This window comes from Hylobates moloch, unplaced genomic scaffold, assembly GCF_009828535.3.
Source record: "Hylobates moloch isolate HMO894 unplaced genomic scaffold, HMol_V3 SCAFFOLD_14, whole genome shotgun sequence".
Lineage (NCBI taxonomy): Eukaryota > Metazoa > Chordata > Mammalia > Primates > Hylobatidae > Hylobates > Hylobates moloch.
In genome coordinates, this window is record NW_026652289.1 from 71,950,524 (window position 1) to 71,969,300 (window position 18,777).

Genomic DNA, 18,777 nt, shown 5'->3' on the forward strand with positions numbered 1-18,777 from the left:
TTGAGACAGAGTTTCACTCTTGTTGCCCAGGCTGGAGTGCAATGGCACAATCCCGGCTCACCACAACCTCTGCCTCCCGGGTTCAAGCAATTCTCCTGCCTCAGCCTCCCAAGTAGCTGGGATTACAGGCATGCGCCACCATGCCTGGCTAATTTTGTATTTTTAGTAGAGACGGGGTTTCTGCATGTTGGTCAGGTTGGTCTCAAACTCCCAACCTCAGGTGATCTGCCTGCTTTGGCGTCCCAAAGTGCTGGGATTACAGGTGTGAGCCACCTCGTCTGGCCAGGCAATCTTATATAATGTTGATAGGAGTATAAATGGTATAATTCTTATGGAGGGAAATCTGGTAATAGTTAACACATTTCAAATGCATTTACTCTTTGACCCAGTAATCCCACTCCTAGAAATGTATCCTATAAATATACCTGCATGTGTAGAAAATGACCTATGTATAGCTCTTCATTGTGGTAGTGCTATTTTAGCAAAAGATTAAAAACAACCCAAGGGTCTAGCAATAAGAGACAGACTGAATAAATTATATTAATAGTATATCTACCCCCTGGAATATTATGCAGCTGTAAAAAGGGGAAACGATCTCCATGCACTCATATGAATTCCTCCTCAGAACAAACTATAAAGCAGGAAAAAAAGCCTATTTGGTATAAAAAGGGGTGATTAAAAAAAGAGAAAAGGAATAATATAAAAATACATGTATTTACAAAAAGAAATACTGGAAGGATAAATACGAAATGAAGAAATTTGGTTACTCGGGACAAGATGAGGAATGGGTAGAAGGGGACAAGAGTGGAAGCAACATTTTTCAATGTATACCTCTTTATATTACTTTTGAACCATGTAAAAGTGTTATCTATTCAAAGCGTCAAAATTTAAAACTAGTTTAAAAATATTTTGGCTTTTAAAATAAAATAGCTGTTTATTGAAAGATTTAAATACTTCAGGAGTAAATGTATGAAGTTAAAAGTGAGTCTCCTGTCTGATGATTTCCTTAATTATTAAATTATCCTTTCCTTGGAAAGTCTATCAGTTCTCAAAAATTTAATAAGCATCCATTTTGAAATACTGTCAGAGATGTTTTGATCTACTTACTATATTTATTTTCCTTACCTGTAAAATGCAATCTTGTTACAGTCTCTGAAAATGTTTTTATCTATAGCTTCATCTTCAACACTAAATAAAAAGACATTTTGAGAAATTTATTTTACACAGGGCTTGTGAATCCAACTTTTGTACCTTCTCTAACTACAGTACGAACATGCAAAATAAACCTTTGGAGTCTATTCTGCAACGCAAAATTGTGTCACGGCCATAGTATAACATAATAGCACATTATGCTGCAGAACAATAGCCTTTTATAAATCCTCTGAGGTAAACAACAAAACATCAGGTTCTGGGGTTACTCCGAAAGTAATGGGACAAGATCACTGTCACTTATGAGGACATATTCTTCTGAAATAATGACTGAAGGCTATGACTGCAAAAGTAAAATCTGAAGGAGCAAAACCAAAACAGCATCCTAAAACGAACAAACCAAAACCAACCAACCAGACAAACTAAGAACCATAACCCACCCACCGATTTATTCAACAAAATATTTTCAGAAAATTCTTTCTGGGTGCTGGGCTCTGAGGAAAATATGAACTGTGTTCAAGCTATCAGTTAGGGTTTTACCAGCAATCACAATACAAGCTGACAAATGCTTTAATAGAGGTGCAAGGTGCTAGAATAAGAACAGAACAGACGTAGAAGGGGAATTTCTCGCTTTTCAAGACGAGGTGACAATCTAGGGGCCGTGTTTTTTAAAACCAAGTTTCCAGAAGAGCTGTTTCTGGAATAAAACATGAATGAGATATATGTATATTGAAGTTTTGAGTATATGTATTTAAACTAGCCTCCATCTGATTAAAACAACTACAGATTATAAGGAGAAAAAAAAATAACACTGGCTTTCATGCACCGGTGTGGCTGAATGCATCTGTAGTCAGCATGTCCATGATTATGTAGGAAGCTATGACTGAACACAAACGTCGAAATATTATGAAAACAAGCCCAGGCAGATATATTTGGCCATACTAAAAAAAGTTTGTCCTTCACTGAACTCAGTCTTTGTCAGTTTATTTTAATTTATTTAAAAAAATTTTTTTGAGACAGGATATCGCTCTGCCTCCTACATTAGAGTGAAGTAGCATGATCTTGGCTTGCTGCAACTGCCGCCTCCTGGGCTCAGGCTATCTTCCTGCCTCAGCCTCCTGAGTAGCTGGGACTACAGCCCCACATCACCACGTCTGGTTAACTTTAAAATTTGTGTAGAGACAGGGATTCAGCATGTTGCCCAGGCTGGTCTTGAACTCCTGGGTTCAAGCAATCTGCCCACCTATAGGCCTCCCAAGTGCTGGGATTACAGGCATGAGCGACCCGGCCCAGTTTATTTTAATCAAGTGTACAAAGATTGGAGAATCTTTTGTTTCCTCTTTACAGCTTTGAAGAATTAACTCTGGGATGATATAGGAAGGGGTGATTATAGATGAACTTGGAAAGCAACATGCCTGAATTTCACGTGTTAAGAGTTCTGATTGCAACTTTTCCACTGTTAATGTTATTTAACCATCCTTTTTTTTGGAGACAGGGTCTCACTTTGTTGCCCAAGCAGTGGCAAGATCACAGCTCACTGCAGCCTCCAAATCCATTCTCCCACTGGTCTCCCAAGTAGCTGGGACTCCGAGGGGGCGGGGAGGGGGTCTCGAACTCCTGAACTCAAGCGATCCTCCCACCTTGGCCTCCCAAAGTGCTGTGGGATTACCTGCGTGAGCCACTGCACCCGGCCTATTTAACCATCCTGAAAGTATTTTATGAGAGGCTATTAATATCAACTAACTCCCTGCGAATTCAGAGAAAAGATAAAGGTGAGCAAATACCAAATACGCAAATAAGAAATGCAATTAAAACACAATGAAATCTTCAAAGCCAAAATGTTTTCAGGTACTTTCAGGTACTATTCCCTGTTTCTAGGGACCCTGGGGTCACTCGCTACAGAAGCACTTGGCCTTTACCTTGTTTCCTCTTTCTCAGATGCTTCCATGGCTTCTCTGTCACTCCGACCAGCTCCCAGCTCTCAGGACAACGGCCCTGGGCGATCTTTTAAAGAAGCCGACTGGGTGTCTTTCTAAAATTACAACCAGTACTTCATCGTCAAGTTTCTGGGAAGGGAGTCCCCTCCAGATCCTTATGGAGTGACAAATCTTGACTCTTGCTCCTGGAATTTTTCAGGCCGAAACTAGCGTTTCTACAATGATTTATCTGGCAAATTTGTCTTGATTACGGGTGGCTGATGAGGAACGTGCTTTTGTTAGGAACCGAAACTGGGCGGCGGTGAGGGCGTGTACGCAATGAGCCCTAGAGGGTAAAAATCAAGAGCGTTAAGAACCGGCAAATGCCGAGACGGCCTCCCTGACTGGGAAGAAACATCTGCAGATCTATCTCAGTGGCGGGGTCACGCCACACATTTTGAAAACTGACCCTCTCTGTCTCCGTTTTCAGTTGAGTGGGAAGTGCCGGCCGGGTCTTTGCTGGAGGCTAGGTCTCCGGCCAGATTCTACTGCAGCATCGTACTCTTCAGGGCTAGAAGGGGCCTTTGAAGGTTGTTACACTACCCAGTCTAGGAATCGCGTGTACTCCACCACCGCCGAATTCCAGGCTTTGCTTAAATACCACCCAAACCAGAGAACTCACTACTAGACGCCAATTGGGCAGCCAGACTTAGAGCTTTTCCAGACTTTCTGGCCTCAAAGTCTGACACTGACTTAGAAGGGATGAGGGGCTGGGGCGAGCGGGAGAAGTAGAGAGCCAAATCCTGCACGGGGTACCTGCCTGGTCCCAAAACCTTTAAGGGCTAGGAGAGAGAAAAGACTCAGGCCAGGCTGCCATGTAGCGTTCTCCTTAACCCAGCTGACCAAGTTCCAACAGGATGACGCCTGCGCAGTAGGTCCAAAGTCTCACGGCGCACAGACGATTGTCTGAGGGAGAGGCCGCTACGCTGCACAGCAAACAAGCCCCGCGACGTTTCCAGGACCCGGATAATCCCGCCCTCAGAGCAGAGCCGGAAGAAGGCGGGACGAACCGGAAGAGGGTGAAATGCTTTCGGTAGGCACTCCACGGTTGTGAAGATGGCGGCGGCTGCGTGGCTTCAGGTGTTGCCTGTCATTGTTCTGCTTCTGGGAGCTCAGCCGTCACCACTGTCGCTTTTCAGTGCGGGACCGGCACCCGTAGCTGCTGCCGACCGGTCCAAATGGCACATTCCGATACCGTCGGTGAGTATTCACTTCACTAGCGTCTGAACCTAGAGGAGCAAGGGGTGGGGCTACGGCGGCCCAAGGGGTCCTTGAAGGTTCAGCAAAAGTCTCTTCAAAAGGGGTGGGGTTGCCGGGATGGTCTGTGTGGCTGGCCAACTGGGACCCACCTCCCTGGAGTGGAAAGCCGCGCACTTGTGTGATTAGGCTAGCGGGAATGTAAGGGCCACATCAGCAACAGAAAGGAGTGGTGGAGCGGCTTCTCATTAGAAAAACAGAACTTTCAGTGCTTGACTTGAGATGTAAACGATGTACAAACGGAGAGTTGTTTATCTTTCAGATGTTTCAGAGAATCCAGTGTCCTCGGGTTGGATAAGAAAGATACGTAGATAGGAGTCTTCATTTCTTTCTTTCTTTTTCTTCCTCTGCACTTCTTGGTCCCTGAGTAATTCTGCTTACGAGATGGTTCGACTTCGCTCCAACTTTGAAATGGCTATTCTAAGCTTTACTGTGTGACTAGAAAGCATAGAGATTTAAAAAATGTGTTTTAACATGGGAATGGTTAAAATGGAAGAAATAGTACTTTAAATTTAATGTGGTAAGGCTAGTCTTTCATTTGGATAATTAACTACATGGGTTGACCCTTTCTGCCCCTTACCCATTTTAAACCTTATTTCAGTAACAGGTATAGTCCTGTGAGCAGACAAAAACCAGATGCAGGGAGGAAATGCTGAAAAGCATTAGCCCCATTAAACCTACGTTGGCCTTTTTGTTTCATTCTGCTCTGCTCACTGATTGTAATGTCCAGATCTTATTTGGGCTTTTATATATGGTAAACGTTATACCTTTTGTTCAGTGGTGAAGATTTTCAGGTGTTCAATTAGGTTTTTACTTGTTACTAAAATGGTTAAGTCTTTTTAGATTCGAAAATAAAACTCTGGTTATCTGCACACAGAATAGTTCATTAGAAAAAATGATTGGTTATTCTGAGCAGTGATTGGTGAGTAAAGAGAATGAACTGATTAAGGGGTACGTCCCATAAAGATTTAAGTTAAGTTGGAATTTCTAGCAGCCTTAGATAGTTATATGATGCTTTGGTAATTGAAGCCATCTGAGGCTAATTATCTTTCCTTTATGTTTGCAGGGGAAAAATTATTTTAGTTTTGGAAAGATCCTCTTCAGAAATACCACTATCTTCCTGAAGTGTGAGTTTTTGAATTTCATGAAGTTTTAATTTGAATTTTAAAAACTTATAGGAAATGTTTTAAATTACCTATTTTTCAAATTCTGAAATCTAATAGTCTGGCATTATCTAGGTATAAGTATTTTTAGTATTACTAAGGTCCTTTTACTGAATCTTCAAAGTACTTGTGTGAACTTTATTTTCTTCTCTTGTTTTTCTGGTGTTTACATTGCATATATACACTATGTATACATTATATATTAGTATATATAATGTATATATTAATATATATGCTGTATATACTACATTGAATATTCAGTCACATCTCAGTCGAATTACATTTACAGTTGATACTTTCTGAGAAAAGCATCCTTAGGTGAGTTTGTCATTATGCAAACATCATAGAGTTACTTAAAACTGGATGGCACTACACGCCTAGTCTGTATGGTACAGCCTATTGCTCCTAGGCTGTAAACCTGTATAGCATGTTACTGTACTGAATACTATAGGTGATTGTAACACAATGGTAAGTTTTTGTATATCTAAACATAGGAAAGTACAGTACAAATACGATATTACAATTTTATGGGACCCCCGTTGTATATGTAGTCTTTCATTTACTGAAATGTTATGTAGTGCATGACTGTGATTATGTTGGGGTTGATTCCCTGCATGGTTGTTTTAATCTGTTCTGTGTAGATTAAAGAGGTTTTACTCTTGTGTGCTTGTTAAATGTTTACTGCAAACATGACCTAGGTTTGTCAGGCAGTTGGCTATGAAGGAATATATTTAGTAGATCCCTTATTTACAAAAGGAGTACTTTACTGCCTTGGAAGAGGAAGCTCAGATATTATCAAGAAATAGAGATTATGTAGAACAAAACTAGTTTGTCTAGTGGAAAAATGACTGTATCTGAATCTAAAGTATCCCATTGTGTGTTCAATAAAAGCTTCCTTTTAGTTCTAAAACTGGCTTTAATTTAGAGAATGATTGATCGGGGGCAGCTTTATTTCTAGATGAGGGATAAAAATCCTGATGATAGATGTGTGATTCTATGCATAGTGTCTTCACGGAAGTGCAAAATTATAAGTCGTAGTTGGATAATTTTATTCTTTTCAATTGTTTAGTGAGTAATTATTACTTATTGCATAGACTGCAGGGAAGCAATAGAAAAATGTTCTTCCCTCATCGAGCTTACATTCTAGTGGGAGTGAAAACAGCAGGTAGAATTTCTCTGAAGAATATATACTATATCCATGAATACATAATCAGTCTCCTGACCAATGACTTACATTTGATTTAGATCAAATCTACTCTGACACTGGCCTTGTGAGATTGGTTTACTAGGTAACCTGGTAACCCTTGTCTTTTGGAATAGCCTGACAGCCTGTTTGCTGTTCTATTCTTTTGTTAGGTCCAGTCTTTTTTTCACTTGTAGTTTGATCTAGTGGTGTTTTGCCAAGTTAAAACAACTGCATTTTTTTTAAGATGGTGTCTCGCTCTGTCACCCAGACTGGAGTGCAGTGGTGCGATCTTGGCTTACTGCAACCTCCGCCTCCCAGGTTCAAGCGATTCTCTTGCCTCAGCCTCCCGAGTAGCTGGGATTACAGGCATGAGTCTCTATGCCCGGCCCCAACTGCATATTTTGAAGTGTTTATATCTCATTGTTTTTGGAGGATTTGAGGCACTTTATTTTTTGTTGTTGTTTTTTGAGACGGAGTTTTGCTGTGATGCCCAGGCTGGAATGCAGTGGCACGATCTCGGTTCACTGTAACCTCTGCTTCCTGGGTTCAAGCGATTCTCCTGCCTCAGCCTCCTGAGTAGCTGGGACTATAGGCGCGTGCCACCACGCCGGCTAATTTTTGTATTTTTAGCAGAGATGGGGTTTCACCATATTGGCCAGGCTCATCTCAAACTCCTGACCTCAAGTTATCTGCCTGCCTTGGCCTCCCAAAGTTCTGTGATTACAGGCGTGAGCCACCGTGCCTGGCCTGAGACACTTTAACATTTACATTATCTTTTTCTTTGTTATTTCTGTGCTTTCTCATATTTACCAGTTGTGTTTGATTTTGTACTTTTTGAGGGATGGTATATAGCTTTCCATGGAATAGCTGGGACCATTTTTATTGTCTTAAAGCCTTTCATTTAAAGTTCTAAATATTGTCTTTTAACATAAACAGCAGTATTTTTGCTGCCAAATTTCCTTACAAGTCTCCTGTTTGGGGGATGTGTTCTTACTGGCTTTTTATTAGTTAATCCTGTCTCTGTATGGATTATTTTGAATAGTTCATAGCCCGATTGGTTTTTATCATTTCCATAAATTCTATCCAACAGGTCAAATTTTTGAACATTCTAATAGAGTCCTTTGAAAATATGTTGTTCATTTAAAAATTAGTTTGGGAAAACAGTTTAAAAGAAAGAAAAAAGGAAGCTTATAATTAGGTTGCGTCTTCTGTTATGAACGAAAAGTAGATTCCTAAATGCAGCATGTTTATTTTTGTCACATTTGTATAGAGTAGGGAGTCTTTAGTATATTTTTCCTTGCATAGCTAGAATCAAAGATAAAAGCGAATACTGACTTCCTCCAGCTAATCAGTCATATAGTCAGATTTACCTTCCCAAGTCTTCAGAATGTCTTCATCCATTAGAATACTGTGTTCCAAACTGTGTTTAATGAGCTTTATGAAGCTTCCATGATAACATGAGCTTCCTTGAGGCCTCTTTTAAGGTAGGCTTTGAAAAAAAAATCTGATACTCTTATCTTTGCTTTTGCTATTTCTACCTTCCACAGCCATGTTTGCTTTTCGTTCATTGCTCTTTCTGTTCTATCTTGATATCTTTCAAGGTCCGAGATACCAATTTTGCTCTCAGTGGAACTATTATGTATATCATCATTTAACACCATTTAACAGTTATGAATATTGTCCTGTGACATGCATTCCTAATTTTATTATTGCTTGTCTCTTCAACTAGCCTTTCGAAGGGTCTTAATAATTTGTTTCCACTCATTTCCCTCTTTGGCCTAACAATGTGCCATTATACCTTTGTATACTTGCGCTATTTATTTATTTATGTTTTTTGAGACAGGGTCTCGCTCTGTCGCCCAGGCTAGAGTGCAGTGGTACCATCATGGCTCACTGCAGACTTGACCTCCTGGGCTCAGGTGATCCTCCTGCCTCCCTCGCCTGAGTAGCTGGGACTATAAGCATGTACCACCACGCCTAGCTTTTTAAACATTTTTTGTAGAGATGAGTTCTTAATATGTTGCCTAGGGTGGTCTTGAACTCCTGGGCTCAAGCGATCCCCCTGCCTTGGCCTCCCAAACTTCTGGGATTATAGGTGTGAGCTGCCGCACCTAGCCTGCTCAATAAATACTTAAATAATAGAAGACTGGCTTGAATTTAGGACTGCTTTATCACTCCCAGGTTTTTCCCAATAGAGATCCAGAAGTTAGGACTTCATGGCATAAAAATAGATCCACAGTTTCCAGAGGTTAAAAACTGCTTACCTGCTATTTTTCTATGAATAACAATATTTATCTTAATATCCAGCTCTTTTTTCATGTGTTTCAATACTTTATGTTTGGAGAAAGGATGGTCTTTGAGTATCTCAGTTTAGGGTAGGAAATAAATAGGATGTAGGTTAACAGTTTAGGAAAAATGCCTTGTTGGGGAATTATCTTTTGTTAACAAAGATTTCTTCTTTTGTAGTTGATGGAGAACCTTGTGACCTGTCTTTGAATATAACCTGGTATCTGAAAAGCGCTGATTGTTACAATGAAATCTATAATTTCAAGGTGGGAACATAAAATTTACAGACTTTTCTTGGACCTTAGTGATTATCTGGTTCCAGTCTCTTAATTTCATAGAGGAAAGAGTATCATGTAGCTATGGAGGAGGAGAGCTGAAACTAGAATGCTTGCTTCCCAATTTGCAGACCATCAATTCTCAAACTTTTTGGTTTCAGAACTCTTATATTTGTAAAAATTATTGTGGTCTCCAGAAAGCCTTTGAGCATGTGGGTTATGCTGTTAGAAATTACAACTGAGAAAATATAAAAATATTTATTAATTTATTTTAAAGTAGCAATAATAAACTTATTACATGTTAATATAAGTAACTGTTTTTCCCAGAAAACCACATAGAAGAGTAGGATTGTTTTGTATTTTTGTAAATTTGTTTACTATCTGGCATAACAGAAGATCACTGGATTCTTATATTCCCTCCTTCACTCAGTGTGTTGCAATAATTTGGCTTAAGTACATGTAGAAAATAGCGACCTCATACAGATAGATAGTTGGGAAAAGGAATGGTATTTTAATGGCCTTTTCAGATAACTGAGGATATTCTTTTTTGATTCTATACCAAAACTCAACAAGTGGAAGTTTTTAAAGGTTAGTTGCAATGTGGAATCTGAAATATTAATGAACTTTTTTTGTACACTGATAAGAAATCCACTGATATGAATGTATCTTTTACCTGTGTGTGATCTTGTAGCATCATTTATTGGTCATTTAGAAAATAGCAGCTGACTGAATTATATACATTTTCTAAATATTAACTCATTTCACACTTAGCTAAAAATTACATTGTTTATAACTATACCCTGCCCTCTTCATCTCATCAGTAGGTTCTTAAGTTTTGGAAGCCATTAAATTCAGTGTAGCAGATACAAGTTCTTCAAAATTCCAGTTTTTGCTTGAAATCTCCAATTTTATTTTGGTAGTGAATACTGTCAGTTGTCTTCCTTGAGGAGACAGCCTCCATTGCCCATTTCCAGAGAAATATCTCTCAAATAACCAAGTCTGAGTAATGGTAGTTTTTCAGTCATTCTTTCAAGTAAATATGGTGTTTCGTGGAAAAAATGATTAGTTTAACTCACAAGTCAAAGCAATTGCAGAGTGCTTGATCTCAAGACAATAATTTATTGTATTTTGCATACTTTCCATTTTGTCACCTAGATTATTTAAAAAGTCAGGTACTCAAAAGGTCCAGATTTAATAACAATAATTTTTACTGCTTTATCTAGGATATTCTTACATAAAACTGGCATTTTTAAAAACTGTCAGTTTGTGACTATGAAGAATATGACTGCTAGTACAATTAAGTGCCACTGCCTTAGTTCCTGATAAGGGGTAGCAGTTTTACCCACTATTACTTTTGTAATATCATTACAAGTCAAATAGCATACTATTATTATTATGAAAATAGTTTTTTTTTTTTTTTTTTTGAGACGGAGTCTCACTCTGTCACCCAGGCTGGAGTGCAGTGGTGCGATCTCGGCTCACCGCAACCTCTGCCTCCCAGGTTCAAGTGATTCTCCGGTCTCAGCCTCCCGAGTATCTGGGATTACAGGTGTCTGCCACCACACCGGCTAATTTTTGTATTTTTAGTAAAGATGGGGTTTTGCCATGTTGGCCAGGCTGGTCTCGAACTCCTGACCTCAGGTGATCCAGCTGTCTCAGTCTCCCAAAGTGCTGGGATTATAGGCGTGAGCCACTGTGCCCAGCGATGAAAATAGTTTTGACTATGGTTCAACAGCCACACTTTTGAGAATTGCCATAATCCAGAATACTTGAGCGTTGAAAATATATTGCTCAAAGAACAAAGCTGGAAGCATCACATTACCTGACTTCAAACTATACTACAGGGCTACAGTAACCAAAACAGACACAAAGACCAATGGAACAGAGAAGACAGTCCAGAAATAAGGCCGCACATCTACAACCATCTGATACTTAACAAAGCTGACAAAAACAAGCAATAAGGAAAGGACTCCCTATTTAGTAAATAGTGCTGCGATAGCGTGCTGGCCATATGCAGAAGATTGAAACTGGACCCCTTCCTCACACCATATTCAAAAATCAACTCAAGATAGATTAAAGACTTAAATGTAAAACCCAAAACTATAAAAACCCTGGAAGACAACCTAGGCAATACCATTCTGGACATGGGAAGTGGCAAAGATTTCATGATGAAGATGCCAAAAGCAATTGCAGCAAAAGCAAAAATTGACAAATGGGATCTAATTAAACTTAAAAGCTTCTGCACAGCAAAAGAAACTATCAATAGAGTAAACAGACAGCCTACAGAATGGGAGAAAATACTTGCAAACTATGCATCCAGCAAAGGTCTAATATCCAGCCTCTATAAGGAACTTAAACAAATTTATATGCAAAAAACAACCCCATAGAAAAGTGGGTAAAGGACATGAACAGACACTTTTCAAAAGAAGATATACAGCCAACAAGCATATGGGAAAAAAGCTCAGTATCATTATTAGAGAAATGCAAATCAAAATCACAATGAGATACCATCTCACATCAGAATGGCTATTTTTAAAAAGTCAAAGGATAATAGATGCTGGCAAGGTTGTAGAGAAAAGGGAATGCTTATACATTGTTAGTGGGATTGTAAATTAGTTCAACCACTGTGGAAAGCAGTGTGGCAGTTCCTCAAAGAGCTAAAAACAGAATTACCATTTGACCCAGCAATCCCATTACTGGGTATATATCCAAAGTAATGTAAATCATTCTACCAGAAAAACACATGCACATATATGTTCACTGCAGCACTGTTCACAATAGCAAAGACATGGAATCAACCTAAATGCCCGTCAATGGTAAACTAGATAAATAAAATGTGGTACATATGCGGCCATAGAAGAAAATGTGATACATATGCAGCCATAAGAAAGAATGAGATCATTTCCTTTGCAAGTACACAGAAGGAGCTGGAGGCAATTATCCTTAGCAGACTAACACAGGAACAGAAAGCGAAATACCACATTTTCACTTATAAGTGGGAGCTGAATGATGAGAACACATGATCACAAAGAGGGGAACGACACCCTGGGCCTACTTGAGGGTGGAGGGTGGGAGGAGGGAGAGGATCAGAAAAAATAACTCTTGAGTACTAGGCAGTACCTGGCTGATGAAATAATCTGTAAAACAGTCCCCTGTGAGTTCAGTTTACCTATATAACAAAGTTGCATATGTATACTGGAACCTAAAATAAAAGTTAAAAAAAAAAATATATATATATGGTTCTGAGTTGAATTTTTCAGACCTTTTCCATTCTGTTTCTATCTCCCAATTTTTATTTTTAAAAAGATTATCCTAGTTTTGTGCTTGCAACAATTTTCTGCTGTATCTTAGCTTATGAGCATGAATATCTTTTTGTTGACGTTGTTAATTTGGTCAAGTAAATTCTTTTAAGTATATTTTAATGTGACAAAACCCTCTACACTCTGGCAGTTTCCCAGTCTATCCAGAATTGTTAGTAGAACTATGCCTTGTGAGCCAAAGACGAGAGTCTAATAGTCCTTGAGTCTAATAGTGTTCGATTCTTAGATACTTTTATATAGAGCCTTTATCTGATGCTGTTCATTTTTAAAATAGCAAACTCAAAATTGTATTTGTACTACAGGTGAACTATTTGTTGTACTCTTAGTATCTTATTTTTTGGAAGGTGAGTTAACTACTCTGTATTATCTCTTTTTCCAGGCAGAAGAAGTAGAGTTGTATTTGGAAAAACTTAAGGAAAAAAGAGGCTTGTCTGGGAAATATCAAACATCATCAAAATTGTTCCAGAACTGCAGTGAACTCTTTAAAACACAGGTAATCTTTGAAAGCGGTTGGAGGTAAATAGAATAGGTAAAAAATGGAATGCATATATTTTTGACTATATCCACTTCCCACTCCTCAAGTATTTCTTTTGGCAGAAGTAAATGGAAGCATGTTCTGATAGGTATATAGTCAGCCACTTACATATTCATCTTATCAAAGAGAGGTTGTACTTTCCTTTGTGTGTAAAAAGCAAACCCCCATTTTTTTATTGTGGTAAAATATACACTACATAAAATTTACCATTTTAACCATTTCTAAGTGTATAATACAGTGGCATTAAATATATTCACATTGCTGTGCAGCCATCGACCCATCTCCAGTACTTTTTTTTTTCCCCCAAGGCAGATTCTCTCTCTGTCCCCCAGGCTGGAGTGCAGTGGCGCAATCTCGGCTCACTGCAGTCTCCACCTCCCGGATCTAAGCAATTCTTTCACCTCAGCCTCCCAAGTGCTAGGGCTACAGATTGACGCCATTACGCCTGGCTAATTTTTTTTGTATTTTCAGTAGAGACAGGATTTTGCCATGTTAGCCAGGCTGGTCTTGAACTCTTGACCTGAAGTGATCCACCTTGGCCTCCCAAAATGCCAGGATTACAGGTGTGAGCCACCGGGCTGAGTCCCATCTCTAGTACTTTTATCATCCCAAACTAAAACATCATACCTGTTAAACAAAAATTCCCCACCATCCAACCCCAAGACCATGGTAACCACTCTTCTACTTTCCATGAATTTGACTATTCTAGATACCTCATATAAATAGAATCATACAACTTTTGTTCTTTTTTGTCTGACTTCTTCCACTTAGCATAATGTTTTTAAGGTTCATCCATGTTATAGCATTATCAGAATTTCATTCCTTTTTAAGGCTAAATGATGTTCTATTGTATGTATGTACCACATTTTGTTTTTCCATTCATCTGTTGATGGACATATTTAAAACCTCACATTTTTAATTCTCTGGTCTCCTCATCTAATTAATATGTTCCCAGAAAAATCAGGGTTTTAAAAATTTACTTCTATAGATCTGAAATCAGAAGGGTATCATCATTGTCTTAGAGTTCAATTTCACGCCTTAATTTTGTAGAAAGAGGGAGATGTGACTAATCATACATTTTTCGTGCTTATACATACGTAATCATGTAAGTGGAGATTTTGATATCAAATTTTGTTGTCTTAGAAATAGTAATCTCAGTTTTTTGATAGAAAAATTTTATATGTGCTGAAAATAGTTATAGTAATTATCATCTATACTTGTCCTTACTATATTTAAAAATTATTTTGGAATATTTAGCAACTTGCCTTGAACTGTCAAATTACTGGAAGTAAAGTTTATTATTAAGAAAACAAATTTAATCATTGGTAGTTGAGGCCAGACGTGGTGGCTCAGGCCTGTAATCTCAGCACTTTGGGAGGCCGAGGTGGGCAGATCACCTGAGGTCAGGAGTTCATGACCAGCCTGGCCAACATGGTGATACCCTGTCTCTACAAAAAAATTAGCCGGGCGTAGTGGCGGGTGCCTGTAATCCCAGCTACTCGGGAGGCTGAGGTGGGAGAATCACTTGAACCCGGGAGGCTGAGATCATGTCAATGCACTCCAGCCTGGGCGACGAGAGCGAAACTTGGTCTCAAAAAAAAAAAAAAAATGGATAATTGATGAGCAGATGAAGTAATTGGTAATTGAAGGAAGAGTTCCGCTTTTATTATAACTTAGATTTTATGGTCTTGGAGGGAAAAGAAAATAGCTTTAAGGCCGGGCGCGGTGGCTCACGCTTGTAATCCCAGCACTTTGGGAGGCCAAGGTGGGCGGATCACGAGGTCGGGAGATCGAGACCACGGTGAAACCCCGTCTCTACTAAAAAATACAAAAAGTTGGCCGGGCATGGTGGCAGGCACCTGTGGTCCCAGCTACTTGGAGAGACTGAGGCAGGAGAATGGTGTGAACCTGGGAGGCGGAGCTTGCAGTGAGCCGAGATCGCGCCACTGCACTCCAGCCTGGGCAACAGAGCAAGACTCCGTCTCAAAAAAAAAAAAGAAAATAGCTTTAAGATGGTGAAAGAATGGTAGAGAAAGCCAGAAACAATGTGATGTGTAGTTTGTATGTTTTCTGTTGGTTTTCCAAATTTATCCCTTAGGCTAGGAGGATTGGTTGGTCTTTCTTGGATTTGATTATGGAAAGCTACCTGTTGCATCTGGTTGCCGGAGGCTGACTACTTTTAAATGTGCTATAATCTTTCCAGGGTCTTGGCTTATTGGTAAGGTTTCCTCTCCTCCTCCAGTCTAATGTAACAGGGTTGAATTACACAGTCTCATTACTCAGGAAGGAGAATGCCTCATCTACCGATAACTGGTAAGAAAGATAATTAGTGTAGTTTTTTACAGGCATGAAGTGTAGTATGGTGGAAGGGACAGCAGACCTAAGCATCAAGAATATTAGGTTTAGGCCGGGCGCAGTGGCTCACGCCTGTAATCTAGCACTTCAGGAGCCTGATGTGGGCGGATCACTAGGTCAGGAGATTGAGACCATCCTGGCTAACACGGTGAAACCCCGTCTCTACTAAAAACACACAAAAAATTAGCCGGGCATGGTGGCGGGCACCTGTAGTCCCAGCTATGCAGGAGGCTGAGGCAGGAGAATGGCCTGAACCTGGGAGGTGGAGCTTGCAGTGAGCCGAGATCACACCACTGCACTCCAGCCTGTGCAACAGAGCAAGACTCTGTCTCAAAAAAAAAAAAAAAAAAAAAGAATATTAGGTTTAAATCCTGTTTCTTTGTCTAAAGCTTTGTAGTTTTGAGCCACATTTTACTCATCTGTAGAATGAGGGGAAATGATCTAAGATTCTTCTATCCTAAGCATACATCATATATCTAAGGCTTTGTCATTCTTAAATGTTTATTATTCTCTAGAAAAATTGAATGGCCATTTTGGTTTGATACTATTTTCTAGTTCCCAGCAGGGTTTTATTCACTTGTTCGTGGTTAATTGGAAATGTTTTGTCTACTGATGCTGTGTTATTATATTTACTAGTTAGGGTGTGGTGTTTTGTTTTAACCATTTCTTTGTATTTTGAGCTATGCTTTTCTTCTAGTATTTACACACCTTTAATTTTTTGTTTTGTGTTTCTTTTATAGAGCTTTTCTGGAGATTTTATGCATCGACTGCCTCTTTTAGGAGAAAAACAGGAGGTAATTGTTTTCATTATATATTTCTGAGAGTGCGGTTAAAACTTTGGTGGTGCAGGAAATACCCGTGCTCACTGCATCTCCAAGGAGGGAGTGCTGCACCTGGGGAGCAGGCTCCCACAGTGGCTACAGGAACTTGGGCAGCTAAAAACAAGAAGTTCTGAATTAATTATTATTATTTTTAATGTTTAAAGGCTAAGGAGAATGGAACAAACCTTACCTTTATTGGAGACAAAACTGTAAGTATATTTGGGGATTTGGGGCATTGAACACATAGTTTAGTTTTCTTATATTTGTATATTTTTGAATTGTTCTCCCATACTATGCTAACATTTGAAAAGAAAGTTAAATCTGGAAGCTATAGACCAAAATGTTAAAAATGGTTGGATCTCTGAATGATACTATGAGTGATTTTTAGTTTCTTTGTGTTTTCTGAATTTTCTGCTGTACACCTGCATTGCTTTTATAATTATCCCCCCATAAATATCTGTAAACAGGAAGAAACTTATTAAAAATAAGAACTCTTAAACTTCATCTAAAATTATCTGTGATAAAATATAATTGAGAGTTTGGAAAATTGGAATAAGGTCTAAAGCTATAAATATGCCTTAAGTTTTCATAAATATGCATTGTATGGATACTATTTTCAAATTCATAATTAATTCCTCAAAACATCGCCAGTTAAAAATTTAGAGGAAGGATGACAGCTATCAATGTTGGGTTATGGTTTTTACAAAGCTGATTAAAGTTTTTAATTTTATAACAACTTTATGAAGGTATAATATACATATTACAGAAGTTATGTTTTGTTTCATTTTTTGAGACAAGGTCTCACTCTTGCCCATGCTGGAGAACAGTGGTGTGAACATGGCTCCCTGCAGCCTTGACGTCCTGGGGTCAAGTGATCCTCCTGCCTCAGACTCCCAAGTAACTGGGACCACAGGCACATACCACCATGCCTGGCTAATTTTTAAAAATTTTTTGTGGGGGTTGGGTCTCACCATGTTACCCAGGCTGGTATAGAACTCCTAGGCTCAAGTAATCATCTCACTTCAGCCTCCCAAAGTGCTAGGATTATAGGCGTGAGCCACTGCACCCAGCCTAAAAGTTATTATTAAAGTTATTAAAGCATATAATTTAGTGGTTTTTAGTATTCTCAAGTTGTGCAAGCACCAATCGCTAATTCCAGAATTGTTCATCCCCAAAAGTAGCCCCATAGTCATCAGTCACTCCCGATTTCTCCTGCCCCCAGCCTCTGACAATCAGTAATCTATTTTCTTTCTCTGTATTTGCCTTTTCTGGACATTTTATATAACTGGAATCATATAATACATGGCCTTGTGTCTGGCTTCTTTCACAGTTTACACTCTGTCTCAACTTTTACTTCCTGCTTGCACAGAGCCTTAAGATCAGCCAGTGAATGATTAGGGCCTCTTCAGGTCTGTGCTGGACCTGTGCACAGCCCTGGACATGTGTGCAGAGCCCTGCACATATGGCCTTCTAGATTTCCAGGAATATTTTGGAGCTTTCCAAAGTTCCTATGGACATCTCATTCTCCAATTTTTCCTTTTAAGTTTCCAATCAGCCCCTTAATAGCCCCAGTTGGTAATGTCACCTCAGGCAGCTGTGATCTTGAACGATTGCTGTTCAATGTTTTTGACAAATGCTTTGAGTACAGGGTTGTTGATGCTGGGTGATCTCTTGAGTCAGGTCAGATAAAGACAAGTCCTGAGAATGGAGCTTTTCAGCAATTTGCCAGACAGCTCAGGTGATCAGTCTTTTAGGGACCTCCAAATGTATTTTTTCCTTTGGGAGACCTAGGTGAGCAGATCACTTGAGGCCAGGAGTTTGACACCAGCCTGGCCAACATGGTGAAACCCCGTCTCTACCAAAAATACAAAAATTAGGCAGGCTTGGTGGTGCATGCCTGTAATCCCAGCTACTTGGGAGGCTGAAGCAGGAGAATCACTTGAACCCAGAAGGTGGAGGCTGCAGTGAGCCGAGATCACACCACTGCACTCCTGCCTAGGCAACAGAGTGAAACTCTGTGTTCGCTTACCCCACCCCCTTTGCTTAGTGGCTGCTAAGCTATTGTTTTTCTCAGCTGTTAACAGTTTCAGGGACTTTGGTTTTAAGGAACTTGGGAGAGAGGAATGGGATTAGGGTGAACACAGACTCGAGCTTGCTTTTCTTTCCTAGATTCAGATGCCTTTCTTGAAGAAACATTTCTTGGATTGTTGAAAGACTTCACTAATTTCCAAAGTTCCAAAAGTTGATTTCGATAGTTTTTGCCAGTGTTTTTATTGCTTTTATGGATGAGTAGATTTTCAGAGTTTCTTATTCTGGCATTCTGAAAGTGTTCTCACTACCTAAACCCCAGTTTTATTTGTACAGAATTTTAACTGAAAGTAAGTTAGGCATGACAGTCTTTGTTAATTTTTTTAAACAAAAGACAGCCATTAGGACTGGGTGCAGTGGCTCACG

The 18,777-nt window shown here is 39.4% G+C and overlaps 2 protein-coding genes across 15 annotated transcripts in view; one reads left to right on the forward strand and one right to left on the reverse strand.

Annotated features, from left to right (window-relative positions):
• GANC (glucosidase alpha, neutral C) overlaps positions 1-4,379 on the reverse strand; it is an 87,336-nt gene extending 82,957 nt beyond the window's left edge. For 2 of the 10 annotated variants that reach the window (XM_032176029.2, XM_058427771.1), the window contains exons 1-3: positions 4,136-4,275; positions 3,069-3,411; positions 1,126-1,188 (exon numbers count right to left, since the gene is read on the reverse strand). In XM_032176029.2, the coding sequence (XP_032031920.1) occupies positions 1,126-1,188; positions 3,069-3,097 (92 nt within the window). In that variant the 5' untranslated portion in view covers positions 3,098-3,411; positions 4,136-4,275. Of the gene's footprint in view, positions 1-1,125; positions 1,191-3,068; positions 3,412-3,534 lie in introns of those variants that run through there. The other 8 variants (XM_058427775.1, XM_058427776.1, XM_058427770.1 and 5 more) reach the window with 8 other exon arrangements.
• The window catches only part of TMEM87A (transmembrane protein 87A), a 63,596-nt gene continuing 49,000 nt past the window's right edge, over positions 4,182-18,777 (forward strand). For 4 of the 5 annotated variants that reach the window (XR_009209776.1, XM_032176037.2, XM_032176038.2 and 1 more), the window contains exons 1-6: positions 4,182-4,325; positions 5,449-5,509; positions 9,198-9,283; positions 12,992-13,105; positions 16,243-16,296; positions 16,488-16,532. Coding sequence is in view for 4 of the 5 variants with exons in the window: in XM_032176037.2 (XP_032031928.1) it covers positions 4,182-4,325; positions 5,449-5,509; positions 9,198-9,283; positions 12,992-13,105; positions 16,243-16,296; positions 16,488-16,532 (504 nt within the window). In the remaining variant the exon portion in view is untranslated. Of the gene's footprint in view, positions 4,326-4,471; positions 4,684-5,446; positions 5,510-9,197; positions 9,284-12,991; positions 13,106-16,242; positions 16,297-16,487; positions 16,533-18,777 lie in introns of those variants that run through there. The other variant, XM_032176042.2, reaches the window with a different exon arrangement.